Source organism: Panulirus ornatus, chromosome 20 (genome assembly GCF_036320965.1).
Source record: "Panulirus ornatus isolate Po-2019 chromosome 20, ASM3632096v1, whole genome shotgun sequence".
In the NCBI taxonomy this organism is placed as follows: Eukaryota; Metazoa; Arthropoda; class Malacostraca; order Decapoda; family Palinuridae; genus Panulirus; species Panulirus ornatus.
Window position 1 is genome coordinate 13420835 of NC_092243.1, and position 24149 is coordinate 13444983.

Genomic DNA, 24149 nt, shown 5'->3' on the forward strand with positions numbered 1-24149 from the left:
AAGGATGTGAATGGAACACCACATACGTCAACAGCTGTATAGACACAGTGAGATGACTATACGAGGACGTAGTGCTGGCAGACGTATAACATGTCGTCAAGTGTGTAAAAAAATATGTATGTATGACATTGGACAGCAAACGTGATGGTCATGTACGATGCCACTGGCTCAACATCTAGAAAACTTGTCTGAATGACGCTCTCTCTCTCTCTCTCTCTCTCTCTCTCTCTCTCTCTCTCTCTCTCTCTCTCTCTCTCTCTCTCTCTCTCTCTCTCTCTCTCTCTCTCTCTCTCTCTCTCTCTCATGCTCCTGCATCATCACTTACAGTGTACGAAGGCTGCCAATGCCTTGGAAGGCCTCTGGGTGTAGACTCTTGAGCTGGGTGTTGCCTTTCAGGCTCCTGCAGAAGAGAGACACATATTATCAAGAGATGCTTTCCGTGTTCGGTGCCTCCGGGCGCAGGGGCACCCGCTTATCCTCGAGAATATTCACCCTTTCTTAAGAGGGAAGTCCACAGATTGCACACACACACACACACACACACACACACACACACGCGCGCGCGCGCGTTGTGAGGAATAAGGTATAGCGGTCGAGTCAAACTGAAGTGAAATGCGAGGAGCAGGAAAAAATGCAAAGAGCAAGAGACCAGTGGGTGTATTTACAGGTGTTTGTGGAGGCAATCAATATCATTATCATTCCTGTCATTAATAGTAGCAGTAGCAGCATTATCATTATCATTATCATTAGTGTTATCATTCATTATCATTATTACTATTATCATTATTATTATCATCATCATTCTCATTACTATTATCATTATTATCTTTACTATTATCACTATCAATAGTATTATCTTTATTATTTCATCATTATTGTTATTTTTATCATTTTTATCACTATTATTATTATTATCATTATTATTATTATTATTATTATTATTATTACTATTATTATTATTATTACTATTATTATTATTATTATTATTATTATTATTATTATTATTATTATTATTATTATTATTATCATTATCATTATTATTATTATTATTATTATTATTATTATCATTATTATTATTATTATCATTATCATTATCACCACTATTATCATAACTACTACTATATAACTCCAAGACCCGCTTCTTAGTGATCCAGGATTTCGTGTAGCTCAAGGCTGAGCTACAACCAGTACCAGGGGAAGGATGGGCTCCATTTGAAGCGAGAAACGCTTCCACCTGACTGTGATGTTTCGTTAGTTGATGAAGACACACGCCTCGCCTAAGGTGATCTTCAACAACTCGTAGCGTTACCTCAAGCGGGTGGAGTGCGGTAAAAGCAGTGAATGAGGATGATGACATGAGGTATACGTTTGATAGATATCATGACATATTTTATATTTCGTTATACGAACGTTCGTTCATTCGTTGCTTTTGTCGTTAACCGACAGCTTGAGGTTGCAGGGCTAGAGAGAGAGAGAGAGAGAGAGAGAGAGAGAGAGAGAGAGAGAGAGAGAGAGAGAGAGAGAGAGAGAGAGGAATAGAACCATCTTTGGAGGGGTTGTTTCATCCTCAGTGGACGAGAAGAGTATAGATAGTCTCGGTTCGAAGGAGTCCACCTGATCTTGCTGCTGAGTGTAGTGCAGGCCTATTGTTGTGGTTGCTTCTTGAGAAAGAGGCCTGGGGTAACATTAGGACACTTCTAGAGGGGGATCCTGAGGTAGTCACATATACACAAAGTATGAAAAAAAGTGATACAAAAGTCCACCCTATTTATGACGGTTACGTAAACAACTGATACTTTTATCTGTATTTCCACCACTGGTGTAGTAGTACCCCTGCCCAATGACGTCGGGGAAATTATGCTTATTGACGATGGTATCTTAGGCATTATGGCCTTCATCCCAGCTTCTCGAGAGAGAGAGAGAGAGAGAGAGAGAGAGAGAGAGAGAGAGAGAGAGAGAGAGAGAGAGAGAGAGAGAGAGAGAGAGAGAGAGAGAGAGAGAGAGAGAGAGAGAGAGAGGAACAAAGGCAGACTATCCTATAAAGGAGAAGTTTGCTTAAGGCAAGAATAGGTTTCCACAATTAAAGTTTGCAAACTTTGTACGTATATACACAGACACACACATACACACACACACACACACACACATATATATATATATATATATATATATATATATATATATATATATATATATATATATATATATATATATATATATATATATATATATATATTCAAATGTTCTTCTGCGTGTGTGTGAGCGCTTGAATGTATTCACTTACACCCGTACACGTATCCACACATCAATACATGATTGTATACGTGTGCCCTCAGGGAATATACATATATAGGAAAAAATTCATTCCTGGTAACCGTTGGGTATCTGGTTATCTCTGTAGCACCAGAGATATAATGAAGGCTCGTGTTAGCGAGCCAGAGCGTCATCAACATGTATTACAATATCGAGATATTTTCAGAGGGAAAAAGAAAAAAAAACAAGCACATGAGAAACACTTATAATAGGTAACTTAATGCAAGACGGGAATCTATATCATGCACAGGTATCAATATGTCATTAGAGCAAAGAATATGAAATCTTGACGATACTCTTCTTGAAATGGAATGAGAGAGAGAGAGAGAGAGAGAGAGAGAGAGAGAGAGAGAGAGAGAGAGAGAGAGAGAGAGAGAGAGAGAGAGAGAGAGAGAGAGAGAGAGAGAATTCTACCTTCGTAATCGCCGCGTGTCATAGGAGGCGAGTAAAGGGGGCGGAGGCAGGAGCAGGGGGGCTGGAAACCCTCCCGTTTTTGTATATAGATTTCTAGAAAGACGGAACAGAGGGAGTATCAAAGTAGGGAGCGCTTATCCTCTTCCAAGGCTCAGGCTGGGGTGTCTATATGTGTGTAGAGGTAGCCAGGATGAGAAGAGAGGAGAAATAGATGGTATTTTTGAGGAAAGAAACCTGGATGTTCTGGCTCCGAGTGAAACAAAGCTCAAGGGTAAAGGGAACGAATGGCTTAGAAAAGTCTTGGGTGTAAAGTCAGCGGTTGGTGAATGGACAAAACCTAAGGAAGGAGTGACACTAATCCTGCAGCAGGAGTTGTGAGAGCTTGTGAAAAAAGGGTAGAAATGAAGGTGTATGGAGAGAGATGAAAGATTATTAGTGTTTATTCACCTGGCCATGATAAGAATCATCATGAAAGGCCAGTGTTTTAGAAGCAGCTAAGTGAATGTGTCCGCAGCTTTCATGCAAGAGATCAGGTATTAGCAATGGGTGATAAAAATGCGAAAGTAATATGGCAGTAGAGAATATGACTTAGGGCATGAGTATTCAGGATTATGAATGGAAATGAGCAACTTGGATTTAAACTTGCTTAGACAGTCGGCTAGTTGGGTGTCTGATCACTATCTTGTGAAGGTGAGGGTGAAGCCTTGTAGAGGTTTTAGAAAAAGAGAAAACAATATCGGTGACAAGAGAGTGGTGAAAGTAAGTGAGCTTGGAAAAGAGACGTGGAAAGAAATGCCAGGAGCGACTTTAGTGTAGAATGGTAAAAGGTGGGAGTAAACGAAACAAGGGGAGTGTGTAGAGAATGGGAGGTATTTCAGGAAGCAGTAATGGCATATGCGAGAGATTCACGTAGCATACGAAAGGTGGGAGGTAGGCAGATTAGAAAGGGTAGTGAGTAGTAGGATGAAGAAGTAAGATTACCTAGTGAAAGAGTAGAGGGAGGTGTTTGGGTGTTACTCACCGGAAGGAGTACAAATGATTGGTAGATGTATAAAAGAAAGCGGCAAGAGGTCAAGAGGAAGGTGCAGGGGTTGAAAAAGAGGGCATATGAACGCTGGGATGAACAAGTATCAGTAAACTTTAGGGAGAATAAGAGGATGCTTTTTGAAAAAATAAATAATGTGAGAAAGACAAGAGAACAAATGGGAACATCGGTAAAGGGGTCAAAAGGGAAAGCGGTAACAGGTAATGATGAAGTGAGGAGGAGATGGAGTGAACATTTTGGAGGACTGTCGATTGTGTTTTATGATAGGGTGGCAGATGTTGGTTGCTTGTGTTGGGGTGGTGTACGAAGGAACACAGCCATGGATAGTGGTTGCTGAAGAGAGAAGGGTGGATGGTCCTGCAGTTGAGATTAAGAAAGAGGGTGACTGTGTTATTGATTGGATAGTTAGGATTTTCAGTGTATATATGGATCATGGTGAGGAGTTTGAGGATTAGCAGAATGCATATATATTGCCATTCTATAAAAGCAAGAGGAATAAACGTGGGTTTTCATACGACAGCGACGCAAATAACATAAGTCATAGACTTGAAGCGAAGTATTTATCAAGTTCATTTTTAAGTGTATCAATAGTACATTTTTCAACCACTCTGATTGGCAAATCGTTTCGTATGTTAACAATCCTGTTGAAGGAAAAGTACTTTGCCTCATTCGAAGTAAAACGTTTACCCACGAGTTTGTACCAATCACTACGAGGAACATCAGACGACACAAGGTATCAAGTATCCTAATAGATCAAGAGTCTCAAAGCCTTTGATAGTTTTGAATACTTTTGTATGATCTCACCTCTTAACCTTCTCATTTCAAGGCTACATAGATTTAAGTCGTAAAATCAGCTCGTGTACGAAAGCTTTCTCAGTCCGGGAATCATCTCTGTAGCTCTACGTTGTACTCTTTCCATTTTGTTGATGTCTCTTTTTAGGTAGGGTGGCCAAAACTGAACGCAACATCCAAGATGTGGACGAAACAATGAATTGTAAAGAGTAATAATGATTTCCCTAAACTTAAAGTTGAGGAAATCAAAGAATCTTATTCTCCCTTTCCACTGCTTCTGTGCACTGCTTATTTAGTTTTACTTCAACGGAAATCATTACGGTCAAGTCTTTTTCTTCATTTACATTTTGGAATTCAACAGAATTCACACTGTAGCTTGTCTTTTCGATTTTACAACCGATATGTAAAACTATACACTGATCGACATCAAAATTCATTTGTTTCCTATGAGCCCAGTCCATCAGCATGTCTATGTCAGTTTGAAGCTATAGACTTTCAAACTCATTTGTAGATTTATATCTCAGCTTTGTATTATCAGCGAATTTTGATATCCTGCAGTGCAGCCCATTATCAAAGAGAACCGGTCCCAAGACTGATCCTTGTGGCACTCCACTTGTTACGTCTAACCATTCTAAGGCTTGACCATTGATCACAACTCTCCGTTTACATCCAGTCAACCAATTTCTGATCCAACGAAGTTCAACCCTCTCGTGCCTTGTGACCTAATTTTTACTAGTAATCTTCAATGAGGATCCTTATCGAATGTTTGTTGAAAGTTTGGATAAATAACATCATATGTAATGCTCTCGTTATACATGCTGATCATATCATAGAAGAAATCAAATAGGTTCGTCAGCCATGAGCGATTTCGTCGAATATCATGTTGACAGTGGTATACTAAGTGGTGATGCTCTAGATGGTGTTCACATCTATCTCCAAAGACGGTTTCCACAAGTTTTCCAACTACAGACGTTAACCTAATGGGATGATGATTTCCGGGCTGTAACTTATTACCTTTTTTTGAATATCGGTGTTATATTGGGAAACTTCCAATCATCTGCAACTCTTCCTTTAGCAATTAACGTATTCAAAATGGCTGTCAACAATTAACTGTCTCATTTTTCGCCTCTTTTTCATTGTTTTCCGATGAAACTTATCAGGGCCTGTCGTTAAAACTATTTTCATTCATTTCGTTTATTGTCTTCACATTTTATGTCAGTTCATTGAAGAACGTTTCCCCCTCTCTTATCAGAGAGAGAGAGAGAGAGAGAGAGAGAGAGAGAGAGAGAGAGAGAGAGAGAGAGAGAGAGAGAGAGAGAGAGAGAGAGAATAAGGAGTTGTTGACAAGACAAAGACGGAATAATTGGGGGAGGGGAAAACAGAAATGTCTTCTTCCTATTATATTGTGACCTTTAGCGGTTCACTAATGGTGAGCGTTCCTCGACTGACGTGCCCCGACTGAGGAGGGAACTACTGTAAAAGAGTCAGACATGTCAGGAAAAATATTGCCTCAGAGGGAAAAACAAAATTAGTTTCGCTCAAGCTCGAAGAGTTATTTATCCATCCACGATCAACGTGGAAGAGAATATAATTGCTTTTACCGTGACCACATTCAAGTTCTAATTCTTTCTCTTTTTTTTTCACTTTTATTTTCAACACGTTATTCCTGCATACTTATAATTCCATCGTGAAGGAGTTGTACATCCACAGTGATTCAGTCCTAAAGGAATTATAAGACCATAACTCTTCTTAGGTAAGTCAGTCCTGTGGGAATTATATGACCATAATTCTTCATATATAATTCAATCCTTAAGGAATTATACAACCACAGTGCATATATAATACAGTTCTGAAGGGATTATTCGACCATCCTTTTTCATATATAATTCAATCCTTAAGGAATTATACAACCATAGTGCATATATAATATAGTTCTGAAGGAATTATGTGACCATCCTTCTTCATATATAATTCAATCCTTAAGGAATTATACAACCATAGTGCATATGTAATACAGTTCTGAAGGGATTATGCGACCATCCTTTTTCATATATAATTCAATCCTTAAGATATTATACAACCATAGTGCATATGCAATACAGTTCTGAAGGAATTATGTGACCATCCTTCTTCATATATAATTCAATCCTTAAGGAATTATACAACCATAGTGCATATGTGATACAGTTCTGAAGGAGTCATACGACCATAGCTGCTGAGTCTTAAGAAAGGCGCAATTGACTACATCAGTCTGTGGTATCACACAGAAAAAAAAAAAAAGGTCTTATTCCCTTTCGCAAAACCTCTCGACTCATCATGGTACAGGAAAGCTAGCCAATAGTATTGTCTGAGTGTAGCAGCTTGCCTGCCAGACGAACCCTCCAGCTTATTTAGGATAATGGGAGCGTCTCAGTGTGGCTCGTGTGGGTCGAGGCTGGGGAAGCCATCGCCATAAAGCGAGATGGAGGCCTTAATTTTAAGCCGGCGGAGTCATTCTGTTACGTTTGTCCTTCTGTCCATCTTCCCTCACTCGCTGTTATCGTAAATCTCATCCTATCGAGATTTACATAGATACAAATACGAGTCATTTATATCTACATTTCCATTAGAAGAAGAAGGAAGAAGAAGAAGACGAAGAAGAAGAAGAAGAAGAAGAAGAAGAAGAAGAAGAAGAAGAAGAAGAAAGAAGAAGAAGAAGAAGAAGAAGAAGAAGAAGAAGAAGAAGAAGAAGAAGAAGAAGAAGAAGAAGAAGAAGAAGAAGAAGAAGAAGAAGAAGAAGAAGAAGAAGAAGAAGAAGAAGAAGAAGAAGAAGAAGAAGAAGAAGAAGAAGAAGAAGAAGAAGAAGAAGAAGAAGAAGAAGAAGAAGAAGAAGAAGAAGAAGAAGAAGAAGAAGAAGAAGAAGAAGAAGAAGAAGAAGAAGAAGAAGAAGAAGAAGAAGAAGAAGAAGAAGAAGAAGAAGAAGAAGAAGAAGAAGAAGAAGAAGAAGAAGAAGAAGAAGAAGAAGAAGAAGAAGAAGAAGAAGAAGAAGAAGAAGAAGAAGAAGAAGAAGAAGAAGAAGAAGAAGAAGAAGAAGAAGAAGAAGAAGAAGAAGAAGAAGAAGAAGAAGAAGAAGAAGAAGAAGAAGAAGAAGAAGAAGAAGAAGAAGAAGAAGAAGAAGAAGAAGAAGAAGAAGAAGAAGAAGAAGAAGAAGAAGAAGAAGAAGAAGAAGAAGAAGAAGAAGAAGAAGAAGAAGAAGAAGAAGAAGAAGAAGAAGAAGAAGAAGAAGAAGAAGAAGAAGAAGAAGAAGAAGAAGAAGAAGAAGAAGAAGAAGAAGAAGAAGAAGAAGAAGAAGAAGAAGAAGAAGAAGAAGAAGAAGAAGAAGAAGAAGAAGAAGAAGAAGAAGAAGAAGAAGAAGAAGAAGAAGAAGAAAGAAGAAGAAGAAGAAGAAGAAGAAGAAGAAGAAGAAGAAGAAGAAAGAAGAAGAAGAAGAAGAAAGAAGAAGAAGAAGAAGAAGAAGAAGAAGAAGAAGAAGAAGAAGAAGAAGAAGAAGAAGAAGAAGAAGAAGAAGAAGAAGAAGAAGAAGAAGAAGAAGAAGAAGAAGAAGAAGAAGAAGAAGAAGAAGAAGAAGAAGAAGAAGAAGAAGAAAGAAGAAAGAAGAAGAAGAAAGAAGAAAGAAGAAGAAGAAAGAAGAAGAAGAAGAAGAAGAAGAAGAAGAAGAAGAAGAAGAAGAAGAAGAAGAAGAAAGAAGAAAGAAGAAAGAAGAAGAGAAGAAGAAGAAGAAGAAGAAGAAGAAGAAGAAGAAGAAGAAGAAGAAGCAGTTTATGACACTCGTAGATTCCTCAATGAATAGACACCGGTGCGTTCGTGTCGCCCAGATCCCACCCCTAGACTTAGTGGTCCAATCAAAATCAGTGAAGCAACGACTCAAATGCCAGATTAGAGCCTTCATCTTCCGCGCGACGGGAGACGCTCGATCAGCAAGCGGGATTCATCAGGAACTGTGTGCTGGCTACGGGGTTATGACCCCCCGACCACCGCCAGGATGAGCAACACTCCTACCTCAGGAGTTAAACACTGTGGCTCAGTGGAGAGAAACCCGGTACCAGAGGAATACAGAAGGCAATCGTGGATATAGGGGGCGTAATCTTAGACCAATAGGAACGTGGATTTCATCTTCTTTTATAGGGTTTTTGTCTCCGCCTATAGACACACCTTGTTCAAAACAGTGGTGTACAACTAATATAGATTTGATATGTGTACAGTGTGTGTGTGTGTGTGTGTGTGTGTGTGTGTGTGTGTGTGTGTGTGTGTGTGTGTGTGTGTGTGTGTGTGTGTCGTAATTTGTGTTCTTTATAATTCGTTTTTCTTGTTTTCAATATGTTTGCTTCATGTCTGATGGTATATTGTCTATCACTTTAAGACGAACAGTTCCCAATGATAGGATATAGATGTCTGTGTTTATAACCTTGTCGTTACTGAAGTCCAGTCTTACGAAGCCATACACAGTCACGTCCCCCTGAAGCTGTGATGATGCTATCCGTAACTTCAAGGTAGGAAGGAATTATCAGCACAGACGCATCATAACTTGAAGGTAATAGCAGGGAGCAAATTGAACTTCGAAAGTCTGAAGTTCTGTTCTGGACGGCTTGGAAACGCTATGCCTTGTGTCGGCTAGGCACCCTTGTTGGTGCCCAAAGAACGATGCCTGTTGTGTGATAACAGACGTTACACTCTGACAAGCGGACGTAAACAGAGAGACATAGGGAATCAAGAGAAGCTGTAGGGAGAATAATATGCACTGTTAGAGACAGAGCAATTGAGCAAGTGTAAGGTCAAGTGAAACAATATGCATTGTTATTAGAGACAGAGCAATTACAGGATCCTATGGTCCGGTAGATGCAATTATCAAAAAGGTTTAGAGGACACAGGATCAATTCTCGTTAGCATAAAAACAGATGACTATAGTGGTAAACAAAAACATAGAGGGTGACGAGTTAACACTCATGGATTTAGAAGAAAAGTACGTGGCACTGCAAATATGTAGATTAGTGAAGCAGGAGTTTGATTGATGTAGATCACAGATGCTTTCTTGGGAGTTGAAGAAAATCATATTCCAGAAAAAGAGAAAGGGTGAAGAAGGAAGGAATGCGGATCAAAAGACTTCCAGAGACTATAAACATGCCAGGTATAGTTCCTGTCATATAAGAAATGAGGGGAATGGATGGTTACAGTCAGGAGATAAGGAGACAGAAAGCAATGGTTTCACTTCAGTTAGAGTTATGTATCCAGGAGGTAATCGGTGAGGCTCAGAAACGTAGACACAAGGAGAAATTCAATGGCGTCTTCACCAGAGGTGATAGACGACCTATTGAAGATAGACAGACAAGCAAAGAATACAGTCAGAAGATGAGAGACGGGGCAAGTCAAATGAGTCGAGAGGACGGAACAGGCAGACAATGCCACACAAAGATCAGGAATATAAAAAGATGAAAGTTTTAGACTAAAACTGAGGAATACAAACGCAAATGGAACGATAGTAAATGATGAAGACCTGGATATCAAGGATCGCCCTAGGGTCAAGGCACATAATGTTTTTGTAGTTGTGGAGACGAACTTTACGTGAGAGTTAAGATCTCATCTGTTCTACCTAGAGAGAAAAAGAAGACAAAATAGGAGGAGGATGGTCGCTCTTGAGACAGCCTTAAGTATATATGGAAGAGTGTCTCAAGCAATATATAATTCGAAGGGTAACTGTAGGAGAGAAGTGTTGTACGTGGTAAAACGAAACTTCTCCCCGTATTTTTAGCTGTAGGTCATTCGTTCCCTCTGATTTCAAAGCACCAAAGTTCAACCCTGTAATGAAATCAGTTTGCTGGGTATAAACAACCACATCCTCCACGTTGTCTTGGAAACCCCGTATAGTCATCACAAAGGCTCCACTTCAAAAGCTTAGGGTCTTTTATGGGTGGCTTAATTATTCCTCTCGTGAGCAGCTATTTCATATTTACTGGGATTTTATTCGTCCAAGTGAGGATAATTGTTCATATATTTAGGATGGCTCTTCCTCCAACCCTCTATGAACCAGAGTGGAATGAAAAGCTTCATGTCTCATAAATTCTCCTGGTATCATTTCTCTTCAGCCATCTTTGTTTATCATACTCCCAGAAACTGATGCTGTTTCCGTGTTTTAAAGATGTCCTTTTAGCTGCTGATCTTGTGAGTTGTCTCCATGTGTCCCCGCCCACGAGACTTGGACCCGAAGCACGTGACTGGTGCTGCTTTCCAAAGGTTAATTGTAGAGACTGATCACTCGAGGATTGACCGTAATGATATTTCTTCTTCCCTCAAATAGATTAACTGTTGAATTTTCTTCTTCTGTTTACCTTTGCTCTCCCTATAACCTTTTTATCTTTAGAATCGGGCTTAGAATTACGTGCGAAGCCATAATTACTTTTTCTACCCTCTATTCCTCCCACTCTAATTAGGATATATTTCACCTGTGCCACGTCGATCAGAGAGAAAAATGCGTGGTGCTGTGGTGTTCGTAATACATAATCCTCTAAAGAATATTAACGAACTAGAACAATCATAGAACGAAAACAGTGGAGGAACGACCAGGATGGTGCACGAAGCAGTAAACCACGCACTTCTCAGACGTGGTCAAATACCAATAATGATTGATACATTTCCAGAAAATTAGGCTGGGAGAACTCGGATTCTCTTGACGACGGAGAATTATCAAGACTTAATTTCTTAAAGTGTACAAAGGAAAAATTTCCTACACCAGCATAATGATGAAGACACCAGGGATTAAGATGGCTGATGCATCTTCGTTATTAGATCTTATCTTCAGACAGAGTTGCATGGAATTAGATGATATAATACACCAACAGGAAAACGTGATCATTTAATGTTGTAGTTTGATTATGTGGTGAATGTAAGATGTAAAGAGACCAGAGATGATACCAGGCTCAAAGAGGAGATATGATAAAGGAGACAGCAGAGAATTCAACAACTTCGTTGGTAATATAAGCTGGGAAATAGAAGATAGCAACCAGGAATCAAGGGAATATTGGTGGAAGGTTCCATGGTATTTATGATGAAGGAGATCGAACATTGGATACCACTAGCTTATAGACGAAGCTCAAAAAAAAAGGTGGCGTAGTTCGACTGTAGATTAAAAAAAAAGACAAAAAAAAGGTGGCGTAGTTCGACTGTAGATTAAAAAAAAAGACAAAAAAAAGGTGGCGTAGTTCGACTGTAGATAAAAAAAAAAGACAAAAAAAAGGAATTTTGTGGTATGTTGTCACGAAGATGTAGGCAATACTTCTTCTGGAGAGCATCTAAAAGGTAGAAGGGAGTAAGACACGAGGATAACAGAGTAGGAAAGGAAGTACAGAGAAACTTTGAGGGATAATATTGAGGACAAGGCACGAGATAGTCCAAAACATTTCCAGAAATTCATCAGTTGCCTAATCTGGCTGAGGGATTCAAAGGGAAGCGTTACATAGGATGGTGTAAGGCTATGTGAGGAACTGGATAAGCTGAAATGTGTTCTCACAATGATAGAAAATATATAGCTTCTTCACCAGTGGGATACATTGGCAAGGAGGTACCAGGACAAGTCTAAGATCTCGACAACCATATAAACATGGGACATCCTTGATTCTCTCAAGATCTCGTTGCATTCACGGGAGGCTCCAGCTATCTATCGATATACATAATGAACATCCAGCTTAACTTAGGGAATTTCCTTCAAGAAAATAAAAGATACAACACGAATATATACACACCCCCAGTCAGCTGTGGGTATGTAGATAAGGTGCCAAAGACATACTTCTAGATAATCACTCACACGCATTAAGATCAATTACGCTTCAATCTTGTGTATTCCATTTCAAATCACCCCTTCTCCTGTCTCACCTCTGCTCATTCTCTAACCGCCCTATCAATCAAGAGTTCTTACGACGGGACTTTGCTAAAAGGCAGCTCTAGCGCGTGACGCTTACCGCAAGAGAAAATAAGAGTTACTGAGAGTGAGTCGTGTAGATTGCATGTTGGCAAGTGTTTGGTAAGGGAAGAGGAGATTGCAATGTTTGTGGACTTAAAGCCAGCTGCCCACGTGTGGGTTAATGCAGAAAGATAAAATAGCTACCTGGGCCAAAGGGAGAGAGAGAGAGAGAGAGAGAGAGAGAGAGAGAGAGAGAGAGAGAGAGAGAGAGAGAGAGAGAGAGAGAGAGAGGGAGAGAGAGAGAGAGAGAGAGAGAGAGAGAGAGAGAGAGAGAGAGAGAGAGAGAGAGAGAGAGAGAGAGAGAGAGAGAGAGAGAGAGAGAGAGAGAGAGAGAGAGAGTGTGTGTGTGTGTGTGTTACATAGATGCACAAACCACACAGACCCAAGGACCAAGCGAGGTGGTCTGACTTTAAAACTACTTAGAAAAAGAAATAGAATCCCCTTAAAAGCAGTGGAGGAAAAGAATAGCAAAGCAAAGGCTCTCTCTCCCCGCCCGCCAATCCCTCCGGCAACACTCCGAACGGAAAACAGGTAGGAAAAATAATTCCTTGCAGCAATGGTATGTCTGAAGGAAATTTTCATAAGAAAGTCATAAGGTAGGAGGAGATAGAGAGAGAGAGAGAGAGAGAGAGAGAGAGAGAGAGAGAGAGAGAGAGAGAGAGAGAGAGAGAGAGAGAGAGAGAGAGAGAGAGAGAGAGAGAGATCACAAACAAAAGAAGATGCCTCACACGCAGGGCCTCGCAAGCTCTCAAACGCTTCCACGTAGGATGAAATATCATGACCATGAACTCTCAGAGAATTGTACAATGACGGGGAAGACATGCAAGCGAGACTATCTGCAAGGTTGATAACTTATATAGATAGGAAAAACACATTATGTCTCTGACACATTGTCTCTGACCAGGTACTTCGTCATACAGCCAACTCGACTTTGAGATTATATTATGTGTAACTTTAATGACGAAAAGCTGAAATCCCTTTACCAACAGAATGACTAAAGGGATGAAAACAATAGTGAAGTTCATCGGAGGGAAATCAAAATACGTGGACTGGTCAAGCACTCTATATAGTATGTAGAACTCTGTGATTAAAGGTTTCGAACTTAGACCTCACCTTCGTGTAACGATCATAAGTCTCATAACCATCTTTCAAAGTGCATGGAGGACAGTCCTCCTGGGCTTGAGAAAGGGATGGTCTTTGGTACATAGAACTGTTTCTCTCAGGAAAGAGAAGCATGATCTTAAAGAACACACACAAAAAAACAGATCGTACTTACAGTTTCCCGATTTTCGACCCATCAAACGCCTCTTTCTCCACACACTCGATGAGGTTGAAGTTCAGTGATCTGTCGATGGAAAACGAGCTTATATTAATATGTTTACCAAGTAAAGTTATCTAACACCATCAATAAGGCAACTCTTTAGTAAGAAGGTTCTCTAACTCTTTTTCTGTAGGATTCATGAGCGAGAATAGTATCAAGTATTGAAATACATGGAGTCTAGTAGCGTCCCTACCAGAAACCAGAATAACAAACATAACATGCAACTCACAGTTGTTCCACTCTGACTTTGAGTGACCGTCTGTGGACTTTCTTGATGCGGTTGTTGTCTAGCTCTCTGTGAAGAAACGAGAGTGGAAGGTTTAGCTGCTGAGAGGAACATGGGTTATAAGCAACAAATCAACATACTGGCACTGAAAGAGAGTAATACAAAGGAATATATTCAACAGCATGCCAGTGGGTCCTTTTAAGGGATAGCAGAAGATATCAGAATCCCACAGACGAGTGTTATAAATGTAGAAAGGCATACATGTACTTCATACACGTATGATGGCAAAAGAATAGTAATATTATTTCGTAAAATTCCATGACTTTTCTCCCCCCAGAAGAAAAAGCAGACTAGGAACCTCGTGTGTGAGTGTGTGTCCTCTTTTGTTAAGGGAAATGAAGCGTCAAGGCGAGGCCTTTCACCTCCCTCACCCGCCTGCCACTTACATTATGTGGACGATGTCTTCAGGCCCCGTGAACTGCATGACGGGGATCTTCTCTAAGCCTGAGTTGGTGATGCGTCTGTTCCACGGAGGAAGAAATGAGACGACGGATTACATACCTTTCTCGAGAGACAAAAATGTGTAGAAGCTCTATTTCTACGTCTTACACACATCTGGAATTTTGATCTGACAAATTAGATGATTATTTTCTAGCTGGATCACTTACCCTTATACGTCGTTAGGCATAGGCCTCTGACAAACAGACAAGTATAACCATTCATACTGATATGAATACAATCACGTATAATGAAGGTATAATGCGTTCAGACTGAACACTTGCTGCTAAATATGAATACATGCTAGTATGATCAGTAATTTCAGAGTAAACTTCCTTTTACCTCTGCTCAATTCTTCTTACGCATAGTAACTCCTGTGTATCAAAAAATCAAATTCTGGCCCTATCTTACATGATATACTCACTATGATTCGAAACTATAAATCCTTTTCTATTACGAAAAGAAATCACAAGCAGATCTAAAAGATATGCAGTGGTATGATCTACAAGGCGTATTAGAAGTAAGATCTACAAGGAAAGTAACGGTATGATCTACAAGGCACGTGATACTATAATCTACCAGGCACTTAACATCGTGATCTACAAAGCATATAGCAGTAAGATCTACAAGGAACTCAACAGTAAGATCTACAAGTCACAGCACGGTAAGATCAACAAGTCACAGCACATAAGATCAACAAGTCACAGCACGGTAAGATCAACAAGTCACAGCACATAAGATCAACAAGTCACAGCACGGTAAGATCAACAAGTCACAGCACGGTAAGATCTACAAGTCACAGCATGGTAAGATCTACAAGTCACAGCATGGTAAGATCAACGAGTCACAGCACGGTAAGATCAACAAATCACAGCACGGTAAGATCAACAAGTCACAGCACGGTAAGATCTACAAGTCACAGCATGGTAAGATCAACAAGTCACAGCACGGTAAGATCTACAAGTCACAGCATGGTAAGATCAACAAGTCACAGCACGGTAAGATCAACAGGTCACAGCACGGTAAGATCAACAAGTCACAGCACGGTAAGATCAACAAGCCACAGCACGGTAAGATCAACAAGTCACAGCACGGTAAGATCAACAAGTCACAGCACATAAGATCAACAAGTCACAGCACGGTAAGATCAACAAGTCATAGCACGGTAAGATCAACAAGTCACAGCACATAAGATCAACAAGTCACAGCACATAAGATCAACAAGTCACAGCACGGTAAGATCAACAAGTCACAGCACGGTCAGATCAACAAATCACAGCACGGTAAGATCAACAAGTCACAGCACATAAGATCAACAAGTCACAGCACGGTAAGATCAACAAGCCACAGCACGGTAAGATCTACAAGTCACAGCATGGTAAGATCAACAAGTCACAGCACGGTAAGATCAACAAGTCACAGCACATAAGATCAACAAGTCACAGCACGGTAAGATCAACAAATCACAGCACGTAAAGATCCACAAGGCAAAACTGAGCAAAACATGTGGACGCTGATGAGAATGAACTCCACTTAATGTAACAGCTGAGAGTCACACACGGCTCCCAGTATCACCTTCATACACTCACATGCTCCTCAAGCTGGTGCTGATGTCGCTGAAGGTGAGGTTAGGCATCTTCTGCAGGAGGGGCGCCGAGTGGATGTATCTACACAACACAGAATAATAATCTATTTTTAGTAGCATATTTATAATGGCTTCCTCAGACTCGAGCCAGTATGAAAGACTGTACTCTCTGGAAAAGCTACTTAACTGGGCCTGGACGACACGGCTAATGAAAAAACTAATTAGCTGAGTGTGTTTGCCCAGGCCTTGTCTGAGTAATGATATACATATTTTCATATTACGTTTACGTATTACTGTTGTTGATTATTTTCTTTCTCTTAAACTAGTTCGCTGTTTCCCGCATGAGCGAGATAGCATACAGAACAAATGACTATATATATATATATATATATATATATATATATATATATATATATATATATATATATATATATATATATATATATATATATATATATATATATATAGGCTATGGATAGAGTTGTGCGCAGGAGGTTGGATGTGTTGGAAATGAGATGTTTGAGGACAATATGTGGTGTGAGGTGGTTTGATGGAGTAAGTATTGTAAGGGTAAGAGAGATGTGTGGAAATAAAAAGAGCGTGGTTGAGAGAGCAGAAGAGGGTGTTTTGAAATGGTTTGGGCACATGGAGAGAATGAGTGAGGAAAGATTGACCAAGAGGATATATGTGTCGGAGGTGGAGGGAACGAGGAGAAGTGGGAGACCAAATTGGAGGTGGAAAGATGGAGTGAAAAAGATTTTGAGTGATCGGGGCCTGAACATGCAGGAGGGTGAAAGGCGGGCAAGGAATAGAGTGAATTGGATCGATGTGGTATACCGGGGTCGACGTGCTGTCAATGGATTGAATCAGGGCATGTGAAGCGTCTGGGGTAAACCATGAAAAGATCTGTGGGGCCTGGATGTGGAGGGGGAGCTGTGGTTTCGGGCATTATTGCATGGCAGCTAGAGACTGAGTGTGAACGAATGGGGCCTTTGTTGTCTTTTCCTAGCGCTACATCGCACACATGAGGGGGGAGGGGGATGTTATTCCATGTGTGGCGAGGTGGCGATGGGGGTGAGTAGGGGCAGACAGTGTGAATTGTGTGAATGTGTATATATGTATGTGTCTGTGTGTGTATATATATGTGTACATTGAGATGTATGGGTATGTATATTTGCGGGTGTGGACGTGTATGTATATACATGTGTATGGGGGTGGGTTGGGCCATTTCTTTCGTCTGTTTCCTTGCGCTACCTCGCAAACGCGGGAGACAGCGACAAAGCAAAAGAAAAAAAATATCTATATATATATATATATATATATATATATATATATATATATATATATATATATATATATATATATGTGTGTGTGTGTATATTTGTATGTGCATGTATGCGGGTATGCGTATGTCTCTTTGTGTGTGTATAATTTATAGACAAAGAAACTAATGCTGAAAGCTAGTAGGTCAGAAACTTAGACGTGGTAAGAAAATGTTAATGAAATATAAATTCTGAATCATACTTTTACATCAACAATCGTCCATTGATCAGGAATATACATTACTCCTGAAATTACTCCTGAATTACTCCTGAAATATTGTTGAAAGTGTTAATAAGTCTCTTTCCCAGTTCCCAGCTACTTACATGGACCTGAGTTGATGAAGACCGTTGAAGGCCCCAGCCTCGATCGTGCTCAGCTGTCTCACGTTCTCCAGCACTCTGCAATACAACGATATTGACCATGTTGGCTGGTGAGCATTCAGCGCAATACAACACACTGCAGAAACCTGAGCCCCATTTGGATCTTTGCATAAGAATAATGCTAGTTAGTCAGAGAGGAATACCTCTGTACTGCAATGATACCAGCTACAGATGAGCCCCGTGGAACCCTACATCACAATGATGCTGGCTACATAGGATTTCCTTTATGAACCCTACACCACAATATGAACCCTACATCACAATATGAACCCTACACCACAATATGAACCCTACATCACAATATGAACCCTACACCACAATATGAACCCTACACCACAATATGAACCCTACACCACAATATGAACCCTACACCACAATATGAACCCTACACCACAATATGAACCCTACACCACAATATGAACCCTACACCACATTATGAACCCTACACCACAATATGAACCCTACACCACAATATGAACCCTACACCACAGTATGAACCCTACACCACAATATGAACCCTACACCACAATATGAACCCTACACCACACTATGAACCCTACACCACAATATGAACCCTACACCACAATATGAACCCTACACCACAATATGAACCCTACACCACAATATGAACCCTACACCACAATATGAACCCTACACCACAATATGAACCCTACACCACAATATGAACCCTACACCACAATATGAACCTTACACCACATTATGAACCCTACACCACAATATGAACCCTACACCACAATATGAACCCTACACCACAATATGAACCTTACACCACATTATGAACCCTACACCACAATATGAACCCTACACCACAGTATGAACCCTACACCACAGTATGAACCCTACACCACAAATATAATAGCTACAGAGGAACCCTTTTGTGAGCCCTGCACCACAATGATGCTGTCTACAGTGGATCACTCTCGTGAACTCAGCACTACAATGACGCTGGCTACAGATGATATCCTTTGCGAACCCTGTACTACAATCATACATATACACTGTAGTTACAGAGGAACCCCCTTATGAACCATGAACCACAATCATATTGGCTACAGATGATATACTTTGTGAATACAGCACCAAAATAATACTGTCTACAGATGATATACTTTGTGAATATAGCACCAAAATAATACTGTCTACAGATGATATACTTTGTGAATACAGCACCAAAATAATACTGTCTACAGATGATATACTTTGTGAATATAGCACCAAAATAATACTGTCTACAGATGATATACTTTGTGAATACAGCAGCAAAATAATACTGTCTACAGATGATATACTTTCTGAATACAGCAGCAAAATAATACTGTCTACAGATGATATACTTTGTGAATATAGCACCAAAATAATACTGTCTACAGATGATATACTTTGTGAATATAGCACCAAAATAATACTGTCTACAGATGATATACTTTGTGAATACAACACCAAAATAATACTGTCTACAGATGATATACTTTGTGAACACAGCACCAAAATTATACTGTCTACAGATGGTATAGTGAATACAGCACCAAAATTATACTGTCTACAGATGGTATACTTTCTGAATACAGCACCAAAATGATACTGTCTACAGATGATATACTTTGTGAATACAGTACCAAAATAATACTGTCTACAGAGGATCTTTATGAACCCTTTACCACGGCCTTGCTGACTAGAGATGAGGCTATAGAAGAACCTCAATTGAACCCTGAAATACAATAATACTGGCTGCTACAGAGGTGCTTCTTTTGAACCCCTTATCGTAATGGGACTGGCTTTAGATGAGCCACTTTGTGAACCCTGTATCAAAACGATGTTGGCTACAGAGAAATCCTATTTGTACCCTACACTACAGTAATACTAGCTACAGAGGAACTCTTTTATGAATCCCACACTACAATGATACTCGCACCTGGGGAACTTCTTTGTGAACCCTGAACCACCCTGACACTCCCAACGGAAGCACCCGTTGTGAACCCCGCGCTATATCAGCCAAGGAGGCTTCAGACGTCATTTAAATCTATGTTTATCTCGCCATAAATAATTCAGCAGGATAGTAAATTTCACCGTGACGTCTGCCAGCGTCAGGTAAACATAATGACCCTGTTACATTTTCCGTGGAGCTCACATCATGTTAAGACATTCAACTCTTTGTATATGCAACACTGTTTGGAACGTGCGTCACATCTCTTTCACTGATAACATTTGCAATATCTTTGGATGCGAATGTTTTGTATGTGTGTGTGTGTGTGTGTGTGTGTGTGTGTGTGTGTGTGTGTGTGTGTGTGTGTGTGTGTGTGTGTGTTGGTGTGTGTCTAGGAGTATTTATGGATATGTGAGCACGTGTGTGTTTTATATGTTTGTTTGTTTGTATGTGTGTGACTTTATGATTAAAATCCTGTTTGTACTGTACCGGGAGAGAGTTTTGTAAAGCTCCCTATGTATACGTGTGTAAATGAATGAATAAATACATGAATAAAGGTGAATCGGATTTAGGTATTTAGGTATTACAAACATTACAGAACTGGGAGGACATGAGAGTCACTGGATAACTGATCGCAAAAAAAGAAATTTAAGATCAAGGTGGGCTGGATACTTCCAAACTTTGGATAAGAACATGAGTGAGGTACATCTAGACAGGATAGCAGGTATACAGGGATGTTTGCAGAGGAAATAGTATGGTTGATATGTCATGCCCTTGGTTGAACAATGAGTGATGAATAGTTACAGTAATACAGTAACTGACGTACCACATTGCCTAACAAACAAAAAACTGAGCTGTTCACTTGCCAATGTGCATTCGTTCATGGATTGTTTATGATGTTCACAATGGTAGGTATAGGGCTGTTCTTATGTATGTATGTACGAGCTCTGATTGGATCAGGTCTGTTGTGTTGACAAAAGGCGGTCCGTGGGAGAGGGGTGTTTGGGGAAGGGATATTGGGGGAGGTGGGAGAGGTAGGTCTCTGTAACGGAGGCTGTCAGCAGTTTATTGCCATGGTGATGTGTAGCAAGATGAGGGCTTCTTGGATGGTGGTGTAAGATGGGCCCAGAATGATTCTTCGTAGACTTTTATGCTTTTTCTAGCTGGTCTTTCTGTTTAGGTGTTAGCTAGGAGGACCAGGCTCGGGAGGTGTAGCTTAATTTGAGTAGAATGAAGATAGTACACACATTCGTAAGCTCAACTGGTGGAACGACTAGTAATTCCAGTCGGCGGAGAAGGTACAGACGGTATGAGGAAGATTTGATGATAGTGCTTACATGACTCGTCCAGTTTAAACCGTCTCCTATAGTGACGCTGAGAAGTTTGAAGATTCTGACAGGATTTACATGAGTTGTCTGATAAAGAAAAGGGATTTTAACTTGACAAGAAAGTGTAATTCTGCTCAGTAGTTTTTTAAGCTATCATCGACTCTCCGCTGCTGCGCATTAGCCCTCTACTGTCCCCGTTACCACTGTCGTTTATAGCAGTTTTTTCTGGTGTTTTATTCAGAGCATACCTGAATTTATGACATATTTGTCCAAACACCTTTTGAAGGTATCTATAGTCTTAGCATTCACTACGTCTGACGTTAACTTATTCCAGTGCTCAACACATCTAAAGTAAAGGAAGCTTTTTCCCACGTCCGTACTACATCTTTTAGCTTTGAGTTTTATTCCATTTGTCCTGGTAACCGTATTTTCTCGCATTTCGAAGAGATGTTCATGATTTACCTTATCGAACTTGTTCAGAATTTTGAACACTTGGATTAAGTCGTCGCGAAGCCTACGTTTTTAAAGAGAGAAGAGATCCAATCGTTTTAGCTTCTCTTTATATGCCAGATTTCTAAGAGATGGGATCAATTTTGTCGCGCGTTCTTGTATTTACTCTAATTCTTCCACGTCTTTTTTTTTATAGTTTGGGGACCAAAACTATACTGCGTACTCAAGGTGTAGTCTTACTGGGGAATTAAAAAGAGCGAGAATTGTTTCTGGCGTCTTGTAATATATGTCCTGGCTATGAAACCTAATATTTGGTTGCCTTTTTTTATTACTTGCTTCTTGACATTGTTTAGTGTACTTCAGATTGTTGCTAATGACAACTTCAAGGTTCTTTTCTTCATTTACTTTAGTTAGAGAGCTTCACTCTGCCAGTAAGTGAAGATCTCTTTTGAATCATTTCGCAGTCCTGCCTGTTTACAGCTCTACCTCTTAGTTCAGTATCGTCAACAAATTAGACATTTTTAGATACGAGATACGTATATATCATATTCTTGAAAAATTTTCAAGTACTTGAAATAGGGAAGGAAAATTAAGCCTGAACAAGAAATTGGGCAAAACAAAATGGGTGTCGCTAACTTAGTGCAACCTGTGGTTTTAAGTAGCAGAGAATATCAAGGAGCTACTTGTGGCTCTGCCGTGAGTGTAAAAGTTCCCTTCGATGAAGTTGCATCATCGTAGTAAAATCTCGTTGAAAGCATTTCACTCCAGAGGATTGCTACTGACTGTAACGCAACCTTGGAGCTGCAGGAGAAGGGATGTATGGGATAATGATTATGTTGATGATAATAATGATAATACTAATAATAATAGTAATAATAGTAATGATAATGATAATACAAGGGATTATAAACATAATAATAGTATTGATAAATAATAAACATGATAGTGAGAACAGAAATAATGATAGTTATGATAATCATAATTAAGATAATGATAATGATGATAATGCTCATGATAGTAATAATGATTATAACAGAGGAACTGCAAGAAGGTGCAGGTCCACTCAACGTCTCTGTAATATCAGCAGTGGTAAGTTGCTACAAGAATCCCATCTGGTACTTAGAATTCCCATGGTGAGTGTGGGGGAACATATAACAAATGGAGTGTGTTATGGACTGTTGGAGCTTCGACTGAAGAACGACAAGGATGGTTAGAGTTATGAGGGACGAATCTACTCCTAAATAGTAATTGAGAAGGTTATTCCCCAAGGCGAGGGTGGTGTACTGGCCCCATGGAAGTAGATATACTCTATGGAGATAAGAGTCACTTATTTCTCCTGCAGAAGGGAATTGATATTGTCTAAAGGTGGAAGATCGAGTTGCTGACATCTCCTCTTACAGACGACAGTGGCTATGTTAGAAGAGGCCACCTATTGAGTGGCTATTTTGAGGTCAAGTAAAATGACCCTGCAAGCAGGTTTGGGTGGTATATTCTTGGCTATTCTCTAGGGAGACAAGAGCTACTTACATCTCCTGCAGCAGGGAGAGGCTGTTCTCTAAGGAGGATATCGAGTTGCCTGCGCGTCTTGCACAGGGTGAGTGACTGATCCCTGGATGGGAGGGAGTTACTTACATTTCCTGCAGGGTGCTCCGGTAGCGGGTGAAGGAGTTGTTGCTGAGGATCTCCATGCCGACGTCCGTGAGCGTACTGAGAGAGGGAGAAGAGGAGAAGCGTTACGGTGGATGGTCAGCCTTTGGTGGGGGGGCTGGGGGGTGTGGAGAGAGAGAGAGAGAGAGAGAGAGAGAGAGAGAGAGAGAGAGAGAGAGAGAGAGAGAGAGAGAGAGAGAGAGATTATCTTAGACCAAAAATACACTCTGAAGACGTTATATCGGCAAGAAGCACATGCTCTCTCTCTCTCTCTCTCTCTCTCTCTCTCTCTCTCTCTCTCTCTCTCTCTCTCTCTCTCTCTCCCTCACCATACATGTACCATTTATTATTACTAAGTACGAAGTCATTAAGTGTCTTGCTCTCAAAAGATTCCATATACATCTTACCTTGTAAATATCAAATGGTACAAGTATGTTGATGATATACTTCGCTTCTGGCCTATTAATAAAGATAGAATTTTGAATTGTTTGGTGGACTCGATAAAGTTCACTCTTAAAACTGAGACATACAATATGAGTTGGCAATCTTAGACTATATTATTCATATGGATGAAGATAGCTTAGAAAATAGCATATAATGCAAACCTATGGCTGTCTATTCATATGCTCACTACTACAAAACTCATCGCAATAAAGTGCAATGCTCTATGTTTTTATCAATGATTTTTTAGAGCATATCGCATACGTGGTTCAGAATTCATTGGATGATGAACTCCACAATATGTATAACATTGGTTATGAATCGTAGTATTCAAAACATTTTCTTGATTCAGCTCGTAATGTTGCTAGAAAGTCTTCTTATAATGTCTTAAAGAACCATTTGTGAACAAAAGCTTGTATTCCCCTACTGTGAGAACTTGCTTAATGTTCCT

General features: G+C 40.0%; 1 protein-coding gene across 5 annotated transcripts in view; it reads right to left on the bottom strand.

The window, feature by feature from the left end:
• LOC139755939 (uncharacterized) overlaps positions 1-24149 on the bottom strand; it is a 245492-nt gene that overhangs the window by 39901 nt on the left and 181442 nt on the right. For all 5 annotated transcript variants that reach the window (XM_071674720.1, XM_071674716.1, XM_071674719.1 and 2 more), the window contains exons 5-11: positions 23243-23317; positions 17831-17905; positions 16189-16266; positions 14548-14622; positions 14105-14170; positions 13831-13899; positions 326-400 (exon numbers count right to left, since the gene is read on the bottom strand). In XM_071674720.1, coding sequence (XP_071530821.1) covers positions 326-400; positions 13831-13899; positions 14105-14170; positions 14548-14622; positions 16189-16266; positions 17831-17905; positions 23243-23317 — 513 coding nt within the window. The remainder of the gene's footprint in view (positions 1-325; positions 401-13830; positions 13900-14104; positions 14171-14547; positions 14623-16188; positions 16267-17830; positions 17906-23242; positions 23318-24149) is intronic.